Raw genomic sequence first — 21,221 nt, forward strand, 5'->3', positions numbered from 1 at the left:
AGTCCTGCGTACCCATGTGGGATCCAGAGGTTTGCTCCTAAAGAATAGCACTTGGGGTTGACTTATCATACACATGTGATGACCCCACGCAGAGACACACAAAAAAAATGCAAAAATGGAGGCCCCCTCACTGCCCTCTGGTGAGGCCTTTTCAGTTTGAAAGAACAGAACCTAGAACTGGGCTTCTCTAACTCAGTGTCCTACATCCCGTAGTGGAATTCAGCCCGTTGTGAGTCACTACTAGAACCGGAAGTACAAACCCTCATGTGCCGAAAATTAAGATTATCTTTACTCACTAGCATAAGGTCAGCTAAACATTGAATTAATTATTTCAAACCTTCAGAGTTTTTGAGACAGCTTTCCAGAATATTATTATTTTATTCTGTTGAGTTCAACTTCATGAAATATTATTGTGCAACTGTTAAAAAAACAAAACAAACAAACAAACAAACAAAAACCTTGGGAAAATGATATATCTTGTATTTCTGACTCATGGCTAGCCTATATCATACTGAGTGAAACAATCACTTGGTTCATGCCCTGGATAAAAGCTACCCAGATTTTTTCCTTTCACTTTGTCTGTTTAAATAGTAAGCCCAATGTTATTTTAACCAAGTGTCGTATATGTCGGCTTTTTTTTTTTTTTTTCAGAAACAAGAGAAAATACAAACAAAATCTGTCTGGGAAATATGTGAGTAGACAGAACATACTCTGTTACTAGGGGGGGAAACTTAACCATTCAACATTTGTCCTAGTTTGGGTTTTGTTGCTGTAATAAACATGACAAATAAGACAACTTGGGGTGGTTTGCTTGATGCACAGGTCACAATCCATCATCGGGGAAGCCAAGGCAGGAAGCCAAGGCAGGAACTGAAGCAGAAGCCATAAAGGAACAGTCCTTACTGGCTTCCTCTCCATGGCTTGCTCACCCTGCACTCTTATGCCACCCAGACTATCTGCCTAGGGATGGCACCACCCACAGTGGGCTGAGCCCTCTCTCATCAATCATTAACAAAATGGTCCACAGAATTGCCTACAGGCAATCTGATGTGTGTATTTTTTTTAATTGAGGTTCCTCTTCTCAGATAAGAGTAACTTGTGTAAGGCTGACAAAATACTAACCAAGGCAAAATTTATCTCACAATTTCATCATGCGTTGCTATAAAAAATATCTATTTAAAGTGATCAACTTACCACTTCTTAAGAAGCAACATTTAAGAGCTGGGTGGGCAGCTCACTTGGTAGTGTGTGTGCCCTAGCCTCAGTCCCCAGCGCTAGGTAAAAGCCAAGTGCAGGTGGTGCACATCTGCAATTGCAATAAGCATAATGGGGGGAGGAGTTCAGTTGGCCACATAGCAAGATAAAGGCCAGCTTGGGCCACATGAGATACTGCCTTAACTAGACAAATATTTGATTAATGATTTGGGAAAATATTATAGAGAAACTTCCAAGTTTATTAACCTAACTTTTAGGTCTCATAAGTGTCCCCTCATTTCATCTTGTTCAAGTGTGCAGTGCTGGACTTTAGGTCTATGGATGAGCAAGTATGATGGTTCCAAACAACTTTCCTCTGTTAGAAGAAAAAGATAGTAAGATCAATGTCCTTATGGCCCTGGGAAGCAATTTTCAAAATCAGAGAGGGGACAAAGACACTCAGTCTAATGAAAGTGATAGGTAAATCTGCCATTAAATTCATTAACAGCCATTTATAACAACAAAACACCCATAAAAACATTTTTTAAAGTAATAAGTGAGAATGGCTCACTTACAGCTGACAAGCATGCATGACAGATACATGTTATTTCAAATATAGAAAATAAATCAATCAATAAGAAACAAGAAGATGAGGCAGAAGCTAAAAAAAGAAAAAATCTAACAGATACAAAGAGAAAATACAAACGGCTCTAACCGTGGAAAGGGGTTGGCCTCACTAGCGATCAGCAAAATGCAAATAGAATACCATATTTTTTGGAATATAAGACGCACTTGACCATAAGATACACCCAGTTTTTAGAGCAGTAAAAATAAGAAAAACAATAAAAACAGGAATAAATGGGTGCATGTTTAAAGCACCTGGCACATGATAAACACAAAGCTGTAAACGTGGCTGGTGCTATAGACCAGATGTATAAAGCCTGTGTTGGCATGCAGGACATCCTTCATTCAGCTACTTACCTAAAACAATAATAATACTAATGACCTATTCATTGATTTCTTAGACTCTGTATCCTCAGTGACCCTTGTGTGACCCTTTCTAGGGAACCATCCATCCAAACATGAGTTAATTCTCCCAAGTCCCAGCATCCATGAAGACGTACACTTCCAAAGCTTAGGGTGCAACTTGGACCGGTCTTTTCAAACCCATCACACCAGCCCACATGCAATCTTACTGAGACGACCCACGGCTGCCACCTCATCTTCCTAATTGTTTTTGCTTCTCGTGCTTTAACTTTAATATTGCTTTTAAATTCATTTTGCATTGTTGTATCATGGGCACCGAGGCAAGTGCCCGTGATATTTATTCTGAGGCATTGACATTCCTTCTAAGAATAAGTAGGGCATAATACACACTGCTAAATGAGCCTCTGCAGGCGTTGCCTGCCACTCAACAGCCCTTTGCATCTCCACAAATCCTCTGAGTATGATCCAGTCCATCTTCGGGTTGTCAACAGATACATCAAGATTGTCATCCATCCGGGTTACTGTGGGGAAGGCTCTAAGTCGGTACCCTGAGTCAGCCCCCCTGAGAATTACACTTGCTCTTTGCAAGGCACCTTAGCTTAATCAACTCTAAAATAAATTTTTTTGGCCAAGGGTAGTCTCTGTATAATTGGAAGGAGTGACGTCCACAAAGAGGATTAGTGACCAATGGACTACTCACATCTACACGTACCACAGGAGAGGAAGTTGCGGAAGAGTACGGCGGGGGCGGTGTCTCCACAGCTATTTCAGGATCCTCCTGCTCACTCTCACTGTAGCATTCTATAACCGGAAGGAGAAATGTTTTAGGTCTGAAGGCTCTCATTATTTATTCCATAATGCATGAGCAAGGGTTTTTCTCCATCTGCCTATTGCAATTTCAATCTAACTCAAAAAGCAAGCATCCAAAAAATAAAAAATAAAAAAATAGGGAGCAAGAAATGTATGACACTATCTGATGAAAAGAAATTCAAGGATGGGAGAAACAAGTGACCATCGTGGCACTTTCTGCTACCAGAGAACATCGAGTATGCAAAACAGGGTCTATTGTAGCTAAATAAATAAATAAATAAATCCTTAAAAATGTGTGAGTCATTACAACACAGTCGATGGTAGAGATGATGAGAATGAGCTTTGGGAGCTGAGTGACTGATAACTCATCCATGGCTGGTACCCAGTAGAAAAAGAAAAAGAGGGTGCTGAGTCACATACACGGAGATCCCCAAGAAAGATCCTGGAAGATGAAGCTGTAGAGCTTTAGAGCCAATATCACAAAGAGTCTTTAAAAAAAGAACCAGAGTAAGTCCTTCTACACAGGGGTCTCTTTCCCAGTTGATAACCTACAGGTGCCTACCTTACATAAAAGAGGGCTGACAAGGTCGTTAGATACCAATTTCACAGCATTGCAGTGGATTCATTCCTTTTCTAAATTTAACGTTTTATAACTGAAGATACAACTTTCTCCTTACAATCTCTGGGTGTTCTGTAATCTAAGCGTCTTGGTACCCACACCACCTCTATGTCCCCACACTAACGGCTAATAACATTACGAAGATGTAGGTGCCTGTGGCCTGTGATACCCAAAAGGCACAAAGTAGGCTAAAATCACGGTGTGTCTCTGAGCCTGATCTTTAGGACCCGAGAACAGTCTCAGGGTAATTCATGTCAACACACACCTGGAGGAAAGGTCAGCCTGTCAGAGGAAATGGTGGGATAAAAGCTATCTGCCTAGATCACGACACATCCGGGTCCATATGTAAGGACTCGGTAAGGAGGGCACGAGAAATTTGCATTGGCAATTGTTTGAGTATTGGTGAAGCCTGCAGCTGCTCAAGTGTGGGTGAAGTGTGAAATCACTTTGAGCTGGCATGGGAAACTAGGCTTCGTGGTGAATCTGTGTGAAGATGGCTGTCTGTGCCACTTAGATTATTTCAAATGCCAAATGGTGTTTTTCCCAGGGATGAGCCTATACATAGAACCTGGAATTGTCTCTTTCTTCGTTCTGATTCATTCTACCCTAATATTCTTGCTAAAATTTCAGAGATGTAAAACAGAGCATACCTTCATTCTTCGCCGTGGATTCCTGGTGGACTACAGCAAATCCGAGTTTGTTTAACCACCTGGGATTTGGATGGAAAGGAAATGTTTAAGCAAACAGCTGGGCTCCTGATCCTCTCCCTTAGACCCTGAGTCTGCAGGGAAATTCAACCCCAGTTAGTTCCACACTTAGCCTAAGTGCTTCCTAAAGCACCGTGGGTTTGAAACATGGAGACCTAAGATTTCTGGTTCCCCAGTCATTGGCTTTCCAAGAGCCTGCATTATAAGAGAAGTGGGTGAGACTTTATCCAGTGTCTCCAGATTTAAGTTAGGAACATATTATAAAAATAAAAAGACTTAAAAGATGAGAAACAATAAGGAAGGAAGCTGAATGAGATGGTCTAACTATATGAACAAATGACTTCTTTAGTAATTATGTATTTTAAACATCTGGCCATCATCAAACCACTGATCATTGAATTCAGTCACTTGACCATCAAAACTATAGCTCTATCATTTTTTAAAAATGTATTGTCATTATACCTTTGAATTGTACATATGGAGACCAGGAGACAACTTTTGGGAGTCAGTTCTCTCTTTGTACCTGTAAGTGTTCTGGCTATTAAACTCAAGCCATCAGGCTTGCATGGGAAGCTATTTTATGCACTGAACCATTCCAGCCATCTAGCAATTTAATAATGTCAATCAATTTCAGAAAAATACACTTAACATTCAATTTTAGCCTTAAAAAATGCATCGCCCAGTAGAAGAGCTGACTAGAACATAAAAAGTATTACTAAAGGGTGGAAATGTTTAAGTTCTAAAATCTTCATGGAAGGTAAAAATTGGCAAAATGCTCTCTTTTATTGATTTATTTTCTATTGATTAAACGTCAGTTATACAATAAGTCTAGACAAATTTAACGAACTCAAACTCAGCTTCTAATTCTAAGCCACTGTCACGCTTTCTCAAGATTTCGGTTAGAAACATATTATAAAAATAAAAAGAATTTAAAAATAAGAAACAATGCCTATTTCATATATTCCTATTTATATAATCTAATACTTGAAAGGAAAGCATCCTTTTGGTACAAAGGCTATCTAGGGAACTGATTTGCTAAGTGTTTCTGGTTTTCTGTTCATGTTTTCAAATAAACTACTCCATATCCCCCCCCCCTTTTTTTTTTTTTTTTTTTTTTTGAGAAACCAGTACTTTTAATAATGACTTAAGTTAATATCAACAAAATAACAGCAATGGTTCTACACATTTGTTGATTCATTTATACTTTTCTTCCAGGCCTGTTGTGCATTGTGAGCTACTCAGCACACTGTACTGACAACATGGCACAAACACCATGCATCCCAAATCTATAGCTGTCAACCACCCAGTCTTCAACCAGACATGATCTTGCTACGCTCATTTTTTAATAATATACATACATATACATAATAAACTTCTGTATTAAACAAAATGGGAATCTCTACAAGAAGAGGAATGAGCCCAGTCTCCCTAAAGTTGTTCCCTGTAGTCCCACAATAGACTCAAATTCTCTAATAGCCACATAAGACTGGAACCCGCTAAGGCACAGGCCATGCTGTAGGAAGGCAGGAGGGATTATCGAGTCCCTAAATGGTGACAGATAAGATAGAAAAACAGGATCAGAACATACAAGAGCTAATAAACATGTGGGGGGGGGGCGGATCCTCTACTTCAGAACACACATACTGGCCATTTGGAAACTGCATTGTCTAGACACAGAGAGTCATTTTTCACTGAAGGACTAGCAGGCATTGGATTTGCTATTTGTGTCTATAGAAAGAATGGAAAAACAAACATTTGAATCAATTGTTGAGCTAAACACGAAAATTGATATAGTCAGTTTTAAGCAGGCAATTTGATGATTTAGTTCAAAATTTAAACACCTACCCTTCTTTGCCCAATAATTGTAATTGTAAATATCTATTTTGGGAAAAAAAAAAAGACAAAGAGCACCTTTATGTAGAAAAATGTTAAGTGTCAGCAAAGTTTGTGACAGTAGAAAGAAAAATGTCTTGAGTTAAAAATTGTCCATTAATAAGAAATTGGATAAATAATGATCTGGATTATATGAATACCATATTATAATGAAGCTAATAAATATATTCACAAGAGGATTTGTAATGACTCAGAAAAAAAAAATCCTATGGCAGGCTGCTAGTAAAGACAAAGTAAAGTTAGTAAAGACAAACAGGACCATGTGTTTGGCCTGTCCTAATGTACTGTAAAACATGTACACTCACACCTGTATGTGAATGGGTGCACAGAGGGGAGGAGAGACAGAAACACCAATCTGTCAAGTGTGGATCTCCCCTGGGGAGAAGTTGAATGGAAGGTGGAAAGACCCAGAAACCTCATGTGTTTTCTACTTCTTTGTTCATTTATGTATTTATTCACTTTACATCCCAATTGCAGTCCTCTCCCCCTCTCCTCTCGGCGCTATCCTCTCACCCTCTTCTCTCATTCTTCTCTCCCCTTCACAGAAAAGATGAAGCGCCCCCCCCCAACCTGGCATTTTCTGTTTCTTTATCACATCATTTTTATAAGATATTTTATGTATTACCTAACTAAGATTTAAAATATATAGAAGTAGGGCCGGGCGTGGTGGCGTACGCCTTTAATCCCAGCACTCAGGAGGCAGAGGCAGGTGGATCGCTGTAAGTTCGAAGCCAGCCTGGTGTACAAAGTGAGTCCAGGACAGCCCAACACAGAGAGACCCTGTCTCAAAAAAACAAAATAAATAAATAAATAAAATGTATAGTAGGAGATAGTTCCATCAGTAAAGTGCTTGTCGCATTAGCATGAGGATCTGATTTGCGGTTCCCTGTACCCACATAAAGAGGTGCAGTGGCACCGGCCTGTAACCCCAGCACCGGGATAGCAGGCAGAGGAAGGTGGATCTGTGAGGCTCGCTGGTTAGCCAGTTCAGCTAAAAGTGATGAGCTCTGTGTTCAGTAATAAATGATGTCTCAAAAAAAAAAAGTCAAGTCAACAGAGGAAGGCACTCAGAGTTGACCACCAGCCTCCATGCTTACATATACAAATATACATGGACATCTGCATGCATATGTGCACACACATGAACATGTATGCTACCCAGACAAACACCAAATTTTAAGCACATTTTTCCAAATCAGATAAAATATAATAAATTGTATGGTTCACTTTTAAAAGACTAACAGTTTTCAGTTTGTACCTGATTTTATAATTATATAAGGCTGGCCCTCCCCATCCCCTCCCCCCGTGCAAACAGAAAGAACCTAAAAGTAAAATATTTTCAAAGAAATAAAAAGACAATCAATAGTTTTGAGATGATATTAACTGAAACAAGCGGAGGCTTTTTGCAGCTCTGCTCCAGAGTGAGCTGGTGGGAGCCAGGGACAGAGAGAGCTAAGGCATCTTGATGTGCGGCGTAGCGTGCTGGATGCTCAATGGACTCCCATTGTCTCATAAGACTCTACCCTTCTCTTGATTGACAGTGCATTTTGCAGTGATGGAGACACTCGCTAGGAAACAAAGCACTCAGAAGAACTATTTCTCTGGGATGCTGTCTCTCCCTCAGCCCTTGTCGAGAAGATGAAAACTACTCTTTGAAAGGATCAGCTCTGAGATGGGTGGGGACGGTGTTAAGAGGGATAAAGCTGAAGATACAGGATGCGTGGGATGCTGTTGAGAGGAGCTAGTGTGGTGGGATGCTGGCCAGCTCTGTCTCCCTGCCTCCACAGACCAGAGGCGGTACTGTGAACATCACAGGTGACTCAGCAGCAGATCGGCATTCACCTTATTCCTGGTTCTGCCTACCTCTAGACACTCCTCTCCTCTGGACACTTGTAGAACAGGTCATTGCAAACCAGCTGGATTGAGTCACCAGTGCCAAACAGAGTAATGACCTTTGACAGGTGTAAGTTATCTCTTTTGCTTTATCTACTCTTTTTCTCTCTCTCTCTTTCAGATGCTTGAAAAAAGGCAAGGCGGGGTAGGGGAGGGTGAAGCTACAATCTGAACGAGTGCAGAAACAGACACTCTCTTTGTCTATCAATGATGTATTTGGAGGACGCTGTTGTCAACTCCTTCTCTGATAGCTAACTGTGGTTTCCCAACTTCCTGGGAGCTATTTTGTCCTCATCTGAAGAGGCAAGCTCAGCAGCTATGACAAATGAGGAGGTCCCTAGCTAGCCCGTGCTGCAGAAGAGGTGACCTGAACTAGTGTAGGAGGTGATGACAGCATCTAAAACAAGGAGCCAAAGAGGGATTGCATATGGAAGATAAGCAAGGAACATACCATGTACGAACAGATAGCAGAGTTTCAGTATAAACATTAGGAATGGAGGAGTTATGGGGATGAGAGTGTTGACTGTTATTTCCCAGCATTTTTGACAATGGGGCACAGTATAGATGCTCCATAAATATTAAGTTATTAGATGATGGTTTTTACATGAATAAGATGTCCTCTGGTGCCTCGAGGCAGCACCGCACAGACAGCATCATTCAAATTACAGCTGGCGCAGTCCCTCTTCATCTAAGGCAGGAGTCAAGTGAGAACTGGTGTACCGACTTAGCAGAGCACGCAGAAAACAGAGCTGAGATGTTTCTTTAAAGTTGGGTACACCGGAAGTAAATGTTCAGGGTGACACATGGAGAAGCGGGCAATACGTCCAGGAGCCTTTACGATAATCACACAGCACCTGCTAGAGGCCGCAGAGACTGAGAGAGGATGTGAAAAGCTGTGAGACTGGTTCCAAAGCTCCTTCGGGGACTTCTTGCATTGCGAATCCTCATCTTGAGGTCTCCTTCCATCTACTCCCTCCTCTCCTCCAGAAAAATCTCACAGCTACCTCCTAAAACTGCCATTTGGATAAGTGTACTTCCCCCAAAGGTGTGCAAATGCTAGAGAAGAAAGCAAGTCGGTTTTGTAGTTGCTAAGGAAATTAACTTGCAGAACAAAATTAAGAAACAGAAACAAATAGGACACTAACGGAAACGATCATTAGCGTAAAACTCTGATGTCAGACCCAAAGTGAGTTCACCCTCCTAGGGACTGGGTGCAGCAGCAGTCTCCTCTACTTACATGCTCATTTCCTGTGAATTCTCTGCTGCAAAGTAGAAGGCTTTGATCTGTGGGTGATTGATTTTAAATGCACTAGAACAGAGAAAAACACACACGTGTTAATGTTTTTAAAGTAGTTGCTATATTAAATACCTATTATCTAGTCTTGACTTCACTTAGTAAAGTGAGAGTCAAATTATCATGTCAGGCTTGCATCTTTAGCCGCTCAGTAATTTCCATTTAAATGTGTGTGAGTGTGTGTGTGTGTGTGTGTGTGTGTGTGTGTGTGTATCTTTTTCACCTGCTAATTATTCAGCCGTAAGAGAAAATAAATTCAAGAGTCCCTGAGTTGTCACAGCATTATTCAGATCAACTCATTCAAGCATGATGATATTATTTAAATTCAATCAAATATATAGTGGAGTTTCATTTATAGGAAAATAGCCTGGTACGCAACTTCCACATCTCATGACTCTTCATAAGCCATAGATAAGGGGCTCTGTATTGGTAAAGAAAAAGCATAAATTACATGTTAATTAAAGGAAATTTATGACCCATAGGTGATATCAAGTAAAATGTTTCCACCATCATACTGTAAGTTCTGCTGAACAAGAAAACATTTTGTTTTTTGGTTTTGCTTTTGCTGTTTTTTTTTTTTAATAACCAGTCAAAAACCATAAACGTCAACACAAAGAATACAGAACAAGGCACATAGCTGTTACACCAGTACAGCAAAAATAACAGCTAACATTGATCCCAAGAAAACAGTTTCTTGCTGATCAATGAAGAAATGTTCCTTTATAATAATAAGGAAGAAGATGTTGAAGAAACAATAAGAGAAAGATGAAAGGAGACGTAATAGTAAGTCACAGTTGGATGCACTCTTGAAATGATCATATGACTAGAGAGTCTATCCATCCCTCCAGGGAACTCTTGGCTATTTCCAGACACCATGGGTTCTGTCCTTGTTAGGAGAACAAGAGCCATCAGCTGTAGCTTGCTTCATTCCCATCACTGCTCACACCTAATCTACAGCAGGTGCAATCCCAATGCATCAGAGCATTGAGTGGCAAAGCTGGCATTAATAATACTGTAAACCAAGATGATCTGGTCTTGCTGTAGTGTCTACATTTTTGTCTGGTGACTCCTGATTAACTATTTTGTTCTTTACAAGGTCAAAATCTTGGCATTGATTCCCTTGCCTTTGGGGTGGGGTGGGGGGGAGAGGATTAAAATCCATACACCCCACAGGCTGACATACCAGAAAATGAGAGGTTAAGCATTTCTATGTACTTTTTCTATGAGCATATATTTAAACAGTGGCAACTCACAATGCTCAAAATTCCCAGACATTTGAATTCTACCTGCATCCACTTGCAAATCACTCCATCACTAGGTGAACATTGAAAATGGCTATGATACTGGTGCAGGGGTTTAAGGGTGCAGAGAGAGTACGACTCACTGTTTTTTCTTGCATTCACAGGCTCTTTCCACTGTGAAATCTGGCAGGTTGACAAATCCATCGGCTTTCTCTGCCTGAAACAGATACATAGCACACATGAATAAGTGCTCCATCCTAGCCTTTGACCCACTGACAACATGAAATAGACAGGGCATAAGTAGAAGCCACAGGAATGTCCTTAAAGTAGCATGGACTTAGATACACCATTTATGGAAGAAGTTTATAGGCTAAAAAGCATAAAATCTTTTCATGAGAAGTGGCATGATATAGACTAGGGATGGTCAATACACAGAAAGTTCTAGGCCTGCCCCTGCTCCTCCTCTGCCCTCATGAGACCCACAAAGCTAACCCACCTACATCCTGCTTCCTGCTGAGCCTAGAGGCATGCTCAGCCCCATTTTCCCCTACAAGTGTGGTGAGCCACAAGCACAGGAGACAAAACCTCATTAGCAGCCTTGAGACGGTGGACAGAGCCCAGGCCTTGAAGTTGGCAAACCCACAGATACACATCTTGCTGCTGTTGGGACTTCAGTGAGCCCAGATAAACAAACAACATTTAACGGACACTCAACAGAGATCACTTTCTTCCCCAAGTCTGCTGTAGGCAGTGCTTGGAGCGCTCAACCTACAGCCACATCATGTATGACCCAAGTGCCATGGTTGATCCTTATAAAAGAAAGTCCCCAGCAAAGAATTACATTGTACATGGCACAGGATGCAAGCTGATTTAAACCAGTGGTTCTTAACCTTCCTAATGCTGCGACCCTTTGACGCAGTTCCTCATGGCGTGGCAATCTCCAGCCATAAAATTTTTTCATTGCTGCTTCACAATTGTAATTTTTGCTCCTGCTATGAATCTGTATTGTGCAATAACGTAAATATCGTGTTTCTGATGGTCTTAGGCAGCCCCCGTGCAAGGGTTGTTTGATCCCCAAAGGGGTCACAACCGACAATTTGAGAACCACTGCTCTAAATCAACAAAAATTTTACATGAAATTTTACCAAGGCCACACCTATCAATGATCTATAGATCTATAGGCCTTTTGATCTATAACATATAAATACAGTGGAGATGATCTAAAAAGACATTGGGTCATTTGTCATAAATAAAGGAGCTCAAGTCTCCTTTTACGCACACTAATATCCCTGAGCAGAGAAACACGATTAAAACACAAAATGTAAGTGAATTGGCAGACATTAGGAGATGGGTCAAAATTGATTTTGAAAACATAATCTTAATCTTAAAATCGGCTAGCTGGAACTGCCAAACAGAAAGCATAGAGGAGATGGACCTAGGCTCTCTGCACATGTGTAACAGGTGTGCAGCTTGGTCTTCATGTGGGACTCCAACACCAGGAGCAGAGGCTGTCTCTGACACTTAGCCTACCCCCTGGGCCCCTTTGCCCTAACTGGGCCGCCTTGTCTAGCCTCAAGAAGAGAAGAAGAACCTAGTCTTACTGCAACTTGATATGCCAACGTGTGGTTTGATATCCAAGGAGGCCTCCCCTTTTCTGAGAAGAAAGGGAAGACCAGAGGATGGGGGAGGGGAGGGGAGAGAAAGGGAGTGGGGGGAGGGGAGGGAAGGGACGCTAAGATCAGGATGTAAAGTTAATTAATTAATTAATTAGTAATTAAAATATCAGCAGGGTGTTCTTAGTTGACTCTGCTATTCTGTCTCTTTGTCCTGTCATTGAGAGCAATTCATTTTTCTTCAGAAAAATTAAAATGTGAAGTAGTCAACTCCATTTCTAGCCTCTACCTTCCACATGACTGGTTTTATTCAGGTATTGTAACTACATCCTCTCCCTTATGAGAACTAAAACTCGATTCTAGTGACAGCTTCTCTCTTTAAAATATACATACACATGTGTATACACTGAGTGTCTATTAATAGGCTCTTAATTACCATATAGTGGCTTCATCAATCTTACCTTAAAAAAACATAAAGTATTCAAGGAATATACAATATGTATATGTTGATATTTTATATAATATACAATGTTTCATCTGATTTTCAATTACAGAAACAGTATTCACAGCAGGCAACAGAATGAAACAAATAAAATGACCACCAATAAACAAACTGTGATAAATCCATACTGAGAAATATTATATATCCCCCAAACCCCATAAACGGCTGGCATATGCGGTATGGATAAACCTTGAAAATATTATGTTAAGTGAAAGATTTTAGTCACAAGTGGCCACATGTTATTTGATTCCATTTATATAAAGTATTCAGAATAATAAATACATAAAGAAAAAATAAAGACATATATCTAGGCCCTGGGGAGTCAAGGATTGGGCATAACTCCTTGAAGGGGGTAGAGTTTTATCTTGGAAATGCTTTGGAAGTAGACAGAGGTGTTTGTACTATATTGTGAATGTACTAAGTTTCCACTCAAGTACTGACTTCCAAATGGTTGATCTTAGGTAAAATGGTCATATTGATAAAACATCAATGTTATGCTAAGGTGATTTCATAGAAATCCCCATAGCTGGCCTTGAGAAAACAACCATTTATATTAAACACTAGTTGCCACTCCTCCAACACGTATTTCTATGCCAGTTGTTCTAGAGTCTAAGAAGCATCAACATATCCATCGCTAAGTCCCATCCAACTCTTCTGTTGATCTGAGATGGGCTCTAGCGATTGTCGACTCAGTCTAACCCTCTCTCATGCCTCCTACATTAGCTTTCCTGATACACATCATTACTGCTCACTTTCCCTCTAATTACCCCCTCTTCTGGAGCTTTTATGGGATGTTCTGCTATTTCTCAAATATCAGGGCTCCTTGGAGTTCAGTCCATAAACCTATACCCTCTCCTTTCCAACACTCTGGATAAGTGACTTGTGACCCTCCGTGACTTCATGCATCATCACTACACACATGCATCCAAAGTCTGCTATTTGAACTGAGATCCAATCCTGGAGCTCCTTGCTTACATTCATGATGGATAAACGATGAGCTCCTGAAGAATGGCCCAAACCAAGCTCATGCTCTCACTCCACAGCATGCTTGCTCCTTTTCTGGGTTCTCTGCTTCAGCAAATAGTATAACGCTGTCTACCAAGACATCATAAGAGGCAAGGAGGGTGGAGGAGAAGAAAGAAGAAGAAAGAAGGAGAGACAGGCAGAGAAAAGAGACCACTTCTAGCTCTCCTATGCCAGCTATGCCTGTTTGGATGCTGCCTGCTGTCATCAAAATTCCTCTGATGAGGAAGACTGAAGTATTTAAAAGTTAAGGGAATTGCTCTGCTAATTGGACAGTATCAAACTACCATCTAAATTACCACCTCTACGGTGGTCTGGATAAAAACTGCCTGCATAGACTCATGTTTGAATATTTGATTTCCAGTTGGTAGAACTGTTTGGGAAGGATTAGGAGATATAGTTTTATTGGAGCTGGTGCATCACTGGGGGTGAGTTTTGAAGTTTCAAAAGACTCCATTGCCAGCGTGCACGCTTTTTCTCTCCCTCTGCCTTGTGCTTGTAACTCAAGATGGAAGCTCTCACGTATTCTTGCCACTATGTTTCACCATCATGGACTCAGGCCCTCTGAAACTGTAAGCCCAAGCAAACACTTTCTTTTATAAGTTGCTTTTGGTCATGGTGCTTATCACAGTGATAGAAACCCTAACTAAGGCAGTCTCTAGAACCATAGACTAATGCAGCTGTCAGACCTCATCAGAGAAATTTATGTAGTAGATGGTGATTAGCACAGAAACTTACAACTGGTCGGAGTAGAGAGGATAAGTGCTATATACATGGGACATCTATCACAGAGAGAAAGAGAAAGAGAGAGAGAGCGCTGAGGAACCATCATAGAAGATGAGGCAGGAGGACTATAAGGGTCAGAGGTCATGGAGGACTACAGCAATAGGGCCTTCTAGACATGGCAGAGCCACTTCAGTCATTAACTCAGAGCTCTGGTTGCCTACACAAGATCAAGCCAGTCAACATTCTAGCATGGAAAAGAGAGGTCCTTGTGGGGCCCCATCCAACTGGGAAGCTTTTGATAGTTAATGGCTTTCTGGGGAGCGAGAATCAGTCTTCTTTAAGGGTGTGACTCCTAGTAGGATAACCATTTTCTAGTAAATGGTCTCACACCCTGAGTATATGTACTGCAAAAAATTGGGTTATTAAAAATAAGTAAAAGATAACAGGATGTTTGTGAGGGATGGGGAGATAGTGGCTGCATCTTAGAGGAGACAAGGAAGGAGTGAGACTGAATATAACCAAAATATATTGTATGATATTCTCAAAGAAGATATTTTGGAGAGATGGCTCAGAGGTTAAGAGCACTGTCTGGTTTTCCAAAGGTCCTGAGTTCAATTCCCAGAAACCACATAGTGGCTCACTACCATCTACAATGAGATCTGGTGTCCTCTTCTGGTATGCAGACAGAATAATGTATAAATAATTTTTTAAAATTAAAGATTTTTCAATTGAAGTTAATGCTAATAAGTCATGGCTATGAAGAGATAAAAAAAAGTTTGCTTTAAAAAATGGCAACCTAATTTCAAGCCCCAAACACCCAAATAAAATGCTGGACATAGTATCATGCATACCTGTAAAACCAGCGCTCTGGGAGACAGACAGGAGGTTCTCTGGAGGCAATCTGGCAGTCAGCCTAGCTCTAGGCTCTGTGAGAGACTGTGGCTCAGTCAAATAACATGGAGAGTGGTGTAGAAGGACAACTGGGATGCTCCTTTTTGGGCTCCCTGAACACATATGGGAACACACCTGCCACAAACACGTGACGACCAAATGAATGAATACATTAAATAAGTCATTTGGGAGCTAAGGTTCTTCTTATCACATTGAATTCTTATTTTCTGGAGAATGGTTTGCCTGCTGAGAGAATAGGTGGCTGTAGAAGCAGGTGGCCCACACGCTGGGATGGTTTCTGTACACCACCACTATGCCTTCTGCTTCTCCATCATATAAGCTATATGTGGTCCTTATGGGATGTGAAGCAGGTCCCAGCACCAGCCTTCATAATCATGAACTCAATGAGTTTCCCTATTCTTTATGAGCTACCCAGCCTCCAGTATTTTGTTATAGACAATGAACTGAGACAATTCTTCCCAAAACTCGTGCCAGTAAACACAAAGTTTCACTGCGGTTGGTTGCATCTCCCACAGATGCTTCATTCATCTATCGCCACCACGTCATGCCTGTCCATCACCGTTAGCCTTCTGTTAAGTTACCGCAAGAGCCTCTAAAGCCAGCCCCACTCTTTCTAACTCTCTCCTTCAATCCCATATAGCATTCAAATAACAGCAACGGCAAATCTCTGCATCACAAACATGCTTCATGTCATTTCTCTAATTAAAACCCTGCATGGCTCCCAGCTGCTCTTGGAAAAGCCTTAACTGGCTCAGCAAAATGCCCTTTATGACCGAGCTCTAATTAATTCCACAATTTCATCTCCTCCGCAGTCCCTGCCCTCTACTCAACCGAAAACAAACGGAAAAATTAAAACAATGAAAACTGTGTTCTTATGGATCTAAATTAGAACTAACACCCAATTTATGTCACGACACATGCCTCTAGACAACTTAATTGCAATGGCATAAGCTCATCTTATATGGTACTAATATAAAAATCAATCAGTAATGAAGGATACAGGGGACGGCTCAGTTGGTAAAGTGTTTGCCACATAAGCAGAAGGATTTAAGTTCAGGCCCAAGAACCCTGTAAGAAGCTGATCACAGTGACACAAACCTAGCATCCGAAGACTGGGGAAGCAGAGACAGGAAGATCCCAGGACCTTGCAAGCCAGCCTGTCTAACATAGCCAAGGGACTTCAGGTTTAGTGAGAGACCCTGTATGAAAAAGTAAGGCAGGGACTATTTGAGAAAGATACCCAACATTGCCCTCTATCCTGGATTTACCTGTACATACATACACACACAAATAAATAGATAGTGATGATATGAGAGAGAGAGAGAGAGAGAGAGAGAGAGAGAGAGAGAGAGAGAGAAGCAACTGTGTGCTTTTACTAATATTTGTATTGACTTAGAAATAAATTAATAGATTTGGTGAGCTAGCTCTGCAGGCAATGGTGCTTGCCACCAAGGTTGACAATCTGAACTCTGTCCCCATGACCAAAAATGTGATGACTTTTAGGAGCCTCTGACCTCCACAAGAACCCTGGGACATGTCCCCAATAAACAATGCAATTTTTTTAAACTAGTGAAAGGTAAATGATGTGTCTTTCTTTGAGTGGGTTCCTTTCTACATAACAGACAGAGTTGACATTCTTTCAAATAGAGATCCAAAGAAACTTGAGTGGGGCCCCTGCACAGATTTTCCCTGGGAACAATCCCTCTCACACAGTAGCTCTTTGTCATTATTCTGAAGACATCTGAGCCACATTAAAAGTCAGAGCAGCTGCATCAAAATGTCTCTTGCTTATTTACATAAAAAAATTAAAAATACCTCAGAAATAGCAATCACAATGGGTAACTTCTCATGGAATGACTCTTCTTCTTCTTCTCCTCCTCCTCCTCCTCCTCCTCTTCCTCCTCCTCCTCCTCCTTCCCCTCCTCCTCCTCTTTCTCCTGCTCCTCCTCCTTCTCCTTCTCCTCCTTTAGATATGTCCCTACCTTATCCATTAACTAAAATAACTAACTTGAATGTTATCATTCCCTTTAATGATTGCTAACTTTTAAAAATATCACTTGACAGTTATGGAGTGGGACCTGCTAACTTCTCCAGACCCTTAATGTGATTTGTGAAAGTGTTGTCCTCCAGCCACTGTGCAAAGTCACCAGTCCTCAATGAAGCAGCACAGGGCACTGGGCCCTCTGTCTTAGGATATTCTGTAACTACACATCTCTCTTTCTTCCCACAAGTCAGCCCACCCACTTTCCCTGGCACCCCTGACCTCCCCCATTTCAGCAGAGAGTTGCTGAGCAGGAGCAATCACAAAAGAGAAACGAAGTCTTACTTGTGCCAAAACTGGTGGAGTTCAAACAACAAGGATGGGAGCAAGGATGCTGGGACTGCCTCCAGTGTCAATTATCTGTGTTTATCTCTCCCTAAGCTCTTTTTTTTTTTCCTCTCATTAATGGCTTCCATAAATTCATTTAGTGAGCAAATATCTTCAGGGCCTCCTCACTGTTTCACACATGTGAGGATGTATCAGTGAGCAAAGGAGAGACTTCTTCTCTTCAAAGAAAAAGTCAACATGAACCATGTAAGTTGCATAGCACCCCGTGGATGGTAATTATGTGAGGCAGGGTAGGTGAGCACCATAATGGAGCTGTGGGATTTGTTCAGGGCAGAATTCCTGCTGCGCTCTGAGGATACTAAAACCTCCCACCTCATATTTTATGTGAGTTTCCAAGAGTCATTATGGGTAGGATATGTTCCCACAAGCCTGGGACAGGTTCTCTCCTGTTTGTCTTCAGAATCAGAAGTGGGGTTCCTTCCCAGTCCTCTCACGGTGTTGTGACCTGGTGGTTTGCTGATTCTCCTATAGACAGGAATATCTTGATGGAAGTCCGTTGGTGTCGGTTATGTGTGGAAGAGATAAGTAAGTGTCATGAATGACTGAGTGATGGAACATGATTGTTTATTTCTTCCTTTGACAATAAAGAAAATGTTAAAATGAGATGTGGAAAGTGCTTTGGAAAATATTTCGGCATTTTCTAAAAAATCACATGCATATAATTACTGCATGACCCACAAATTCTACTCTCGGGTTTCTACCCACCCGCCCACCCAAAATGAAAATTATGCCCATTAAAAAAAGTTACATGCAAATCTTTCTAGGCACATTAGTCATAGTATCCTGAATCAGGAAATGACCTAAATGTCCATCAGTGAGTAGCTAAACAGAATGATGCTCATGTGATAGACCACTGCCAACATTACAAAGAAAGGAACAAGCACCTCGTGCTAAGCTATACCTAAGCACTGAGAGCTTCACACTGGTAGAAAGCACAAGAAATGAGATGTCACTCTGTGTCTCCACTGTTATGAAGTCCATGGAGGTAGAAAGTGAAGCAAGGGCATCAGGTAGGAAGGAGAATTAGCAGTAAAGGGACACAAGAGTCACACTGGTCCTAAACAACTGTCCTGAAATGGGTTTGTTAAAATGGTTACATCAGTGATGGCATTGAATGAGGTCAATATTATGATATAATAAATATCCACCAATTAAGCTGAAAAAAAAAGGATGGAACAAGTTTGGGGTCTAGATCCTACAAATAAAATTCCACTCTCATGGTTAGTATAAAACTCAGAAGCTGAGGATCGCACTGGGCCTGAATATGGCTGCCTCAAGCCTTCACACAGCACTGACTTCATGGTCTTTACATTTAAGGATAATTGGGTTTTCAAGTTTGGATTGCAGGGATCTGACACATGATAACAATTTTGGTTACTCCAAATAAAAATCTTATTTTAAGGGAAAGAGCTCAAGAAAGCACAGATGTCTCTGTAATCTGCTTTCAGGTTTACAGGTGGATACGGATTTCCGAATTTCTCACTGTAAGTGGCTCTAACAGAGGCTGCCAATGACTAGCACAGTGTGAAGAGACTGCAAAACTCCCCACTTCTCCAGGAACACCTTCTGTTTACTCAGCCCCAACTTTCCCCCTACATATACACACACACACACACACACACACACACACACACGCGCGCGCGCGCGCGCGCATGCACTCTCTCACACATGCACACATGAAAAATAAATCCGAAGATCTGAACTCAGATGTCCTTTCCCAGGTCAATGCAGAACAACAGGCTGGATTCTAGCACACACATGGAGGTTAGATTCTAGCACACACATGGAGGCTGGATTCTACCACACACATGGAGGCTGGATTCTAGCACACACATGGAGGCTGGAGTCACTCTCACACAAAGGTAGAAATTAAATACAGACCAAAGAACAGAGCTACAGAGGTGTGGTCTTTGATCAGAAACTTCACTTCTGAGGTCTGTCCTACATACATCTCTGAGGTTTCATGTGATAAGATATGGCAGAATTTGTATTCACACGTGACTTAAAGAACACTCACAAAACAGGTACTTGGAAGTTTCCTTTCTAAAAGGCTTTGACTCCTCACTTGAGCCCACAATCAAACCATGCTGAAAGCCTGACATCACTGCCTCCACTTTTGCCTCTGTCTCCTTTATCTTCACCCACCTGCTTACCTCCTCGAGTTGGAATATCGATCACTGAAGGAAGGTTCACCTAACCTGTCTCTCAAGGCTGAATGTACAGAGATAAAGTTGACCTAAATGTTTAGGCTCAGTGAATTTTATGGGAAAGTTCTGTTCCCCCCTCCCTCTCTCATGGGAGGATGCTTCATGATGGTATGCCTGTACCTTACAGCTAAACTGACCACGTCATGAAAACTACATTGATCCTCTCCAGCAATGGCAGTCTTAAGGTCTTCTTGGTACCCCACGCAGAATCAAAAGGAGGAGACAGTGATGGATAGCCCATACCTTGCTCAGAACTGCTTCATAATGCATATCGCTTGGCTCCACCCCCCTTACCTACTCCATCACCAATTAAGCCTAAACCTACGGTTGGGACCCAAAAGATGGATTTGAAACATTAGGTTCCTTAATCTCTTTCTCTTCCCAATAGAGCCACAATGAATGCACCCCCTTTTTCTGTGTTTTGCTACTAACTTGTGTCTTTTATTGGTTTAGGGTTTGCGGAACCTGCCTTGTGATGGCTATCACAAGTTCACCATCAGGGGAAAGTTGTACAAACCATGGGCCACAGGCAAAGAGCTATAAGTACTGACATATATAATAAATACCTTGAGAGTAATTTGCAGGACATAATAAGAGGGAAAATGACAAGGAATATGATATACAGAGTTTTGAAATGTATGTAAAAAGGAGAGGGTGGGATGTGAGTCCATGTGCATACTTGCTTGTACTTGTAAGTGGAAGCAATGGAAAAATTAATCCAAAAAAAAAAAAAGAGAGAGAGAGAGAGAGAGAAGAAGAAGAAGAAGATGGAAGAGTGATGGGGATGAGTGCCCTGTCACTTGCTTCTGACTTTAAAAATGGGTAAATGGCTTTTTTTTTAATTCAAAACCAACAACCAAAGGAGACATTCATCACATTGGAAACATATGAACATGAGGAAAACTTGGTGATAACAGACCCTGTCTGGGTCTAAGCTGGGTCCTCTGCATACATGGCATGTTTGTGTAGGTGAATGTTGCTTGTGGGATTCCTAGTCCTGGGAGTGGGCTGTCTCTGACTCTTCTGCCCGATCTTGGGACCTTTTCCTCCTACTGTGTTCCCTCAACCAGCCTTGGTATGAAGCTTTGTACCTGGTCTTATTTTAACTTCTTAGGCTTTTTTTTTTTTTTTTTAAGGCAAACAGAGAAGGATCTGAGGGAGGGAGAAGGAGAGGGAGGACTGGGAGAGGAGTGGAGGGAGGGAAATCTGAG

General features: G+C 41.4%; 1 protein-coding gene across 11 annotated transcripts in view; it reads right to left on the minus strand.

The window, feature by feature from the left end:
• Ipcef1 (interaction protein for cytohesin exchange factors 1) overlaps positions 1-21,221 on the minus strand; it is a 155,265-nt gene that overhangs the window by 35,286 nt on the left and 98,758 nt on the right. For 10 of the 11 annotated variants that reach the window (XM_051164429.1, XM_051164434.1, XM_051164431.1 and 7 more), the window contains 4 exons: positions 10,782-10,855; positions 9,341-9,412; positions 4,261-4,319; positions 2,882-2,982 (listed from right to left, as the gene is read on the minus strand). In XM_051164429.1, the coding sequence (XP_051020386.1) occupies positions 2,882-2,982; positions 4,261-4,319; positions 9,341-9,412; positions 10,782-10,855 (306 nt within the window). The remainder of the gene's footprint in view (positions 1-2,881; positions 2,983-4,260; positions 4,320-9,340; positions 9,413-10,781; positions 10,856-21,221) is intronic. The other variant, XM_051164435.1, reaches the window with a different exon arrangement.

Source organism: Acomys russatus, chromosome 21 (assembly GCF_903995435.1).
Source record: "Acomys russatus chromosome 21, mAcoRus1.1, whole genome shotgun sequence".
NCBI lineage: Eukaryota > Metazoa > Chordata > Mammalia > Rodentia > Muridae > Acomys > Acomys russatus.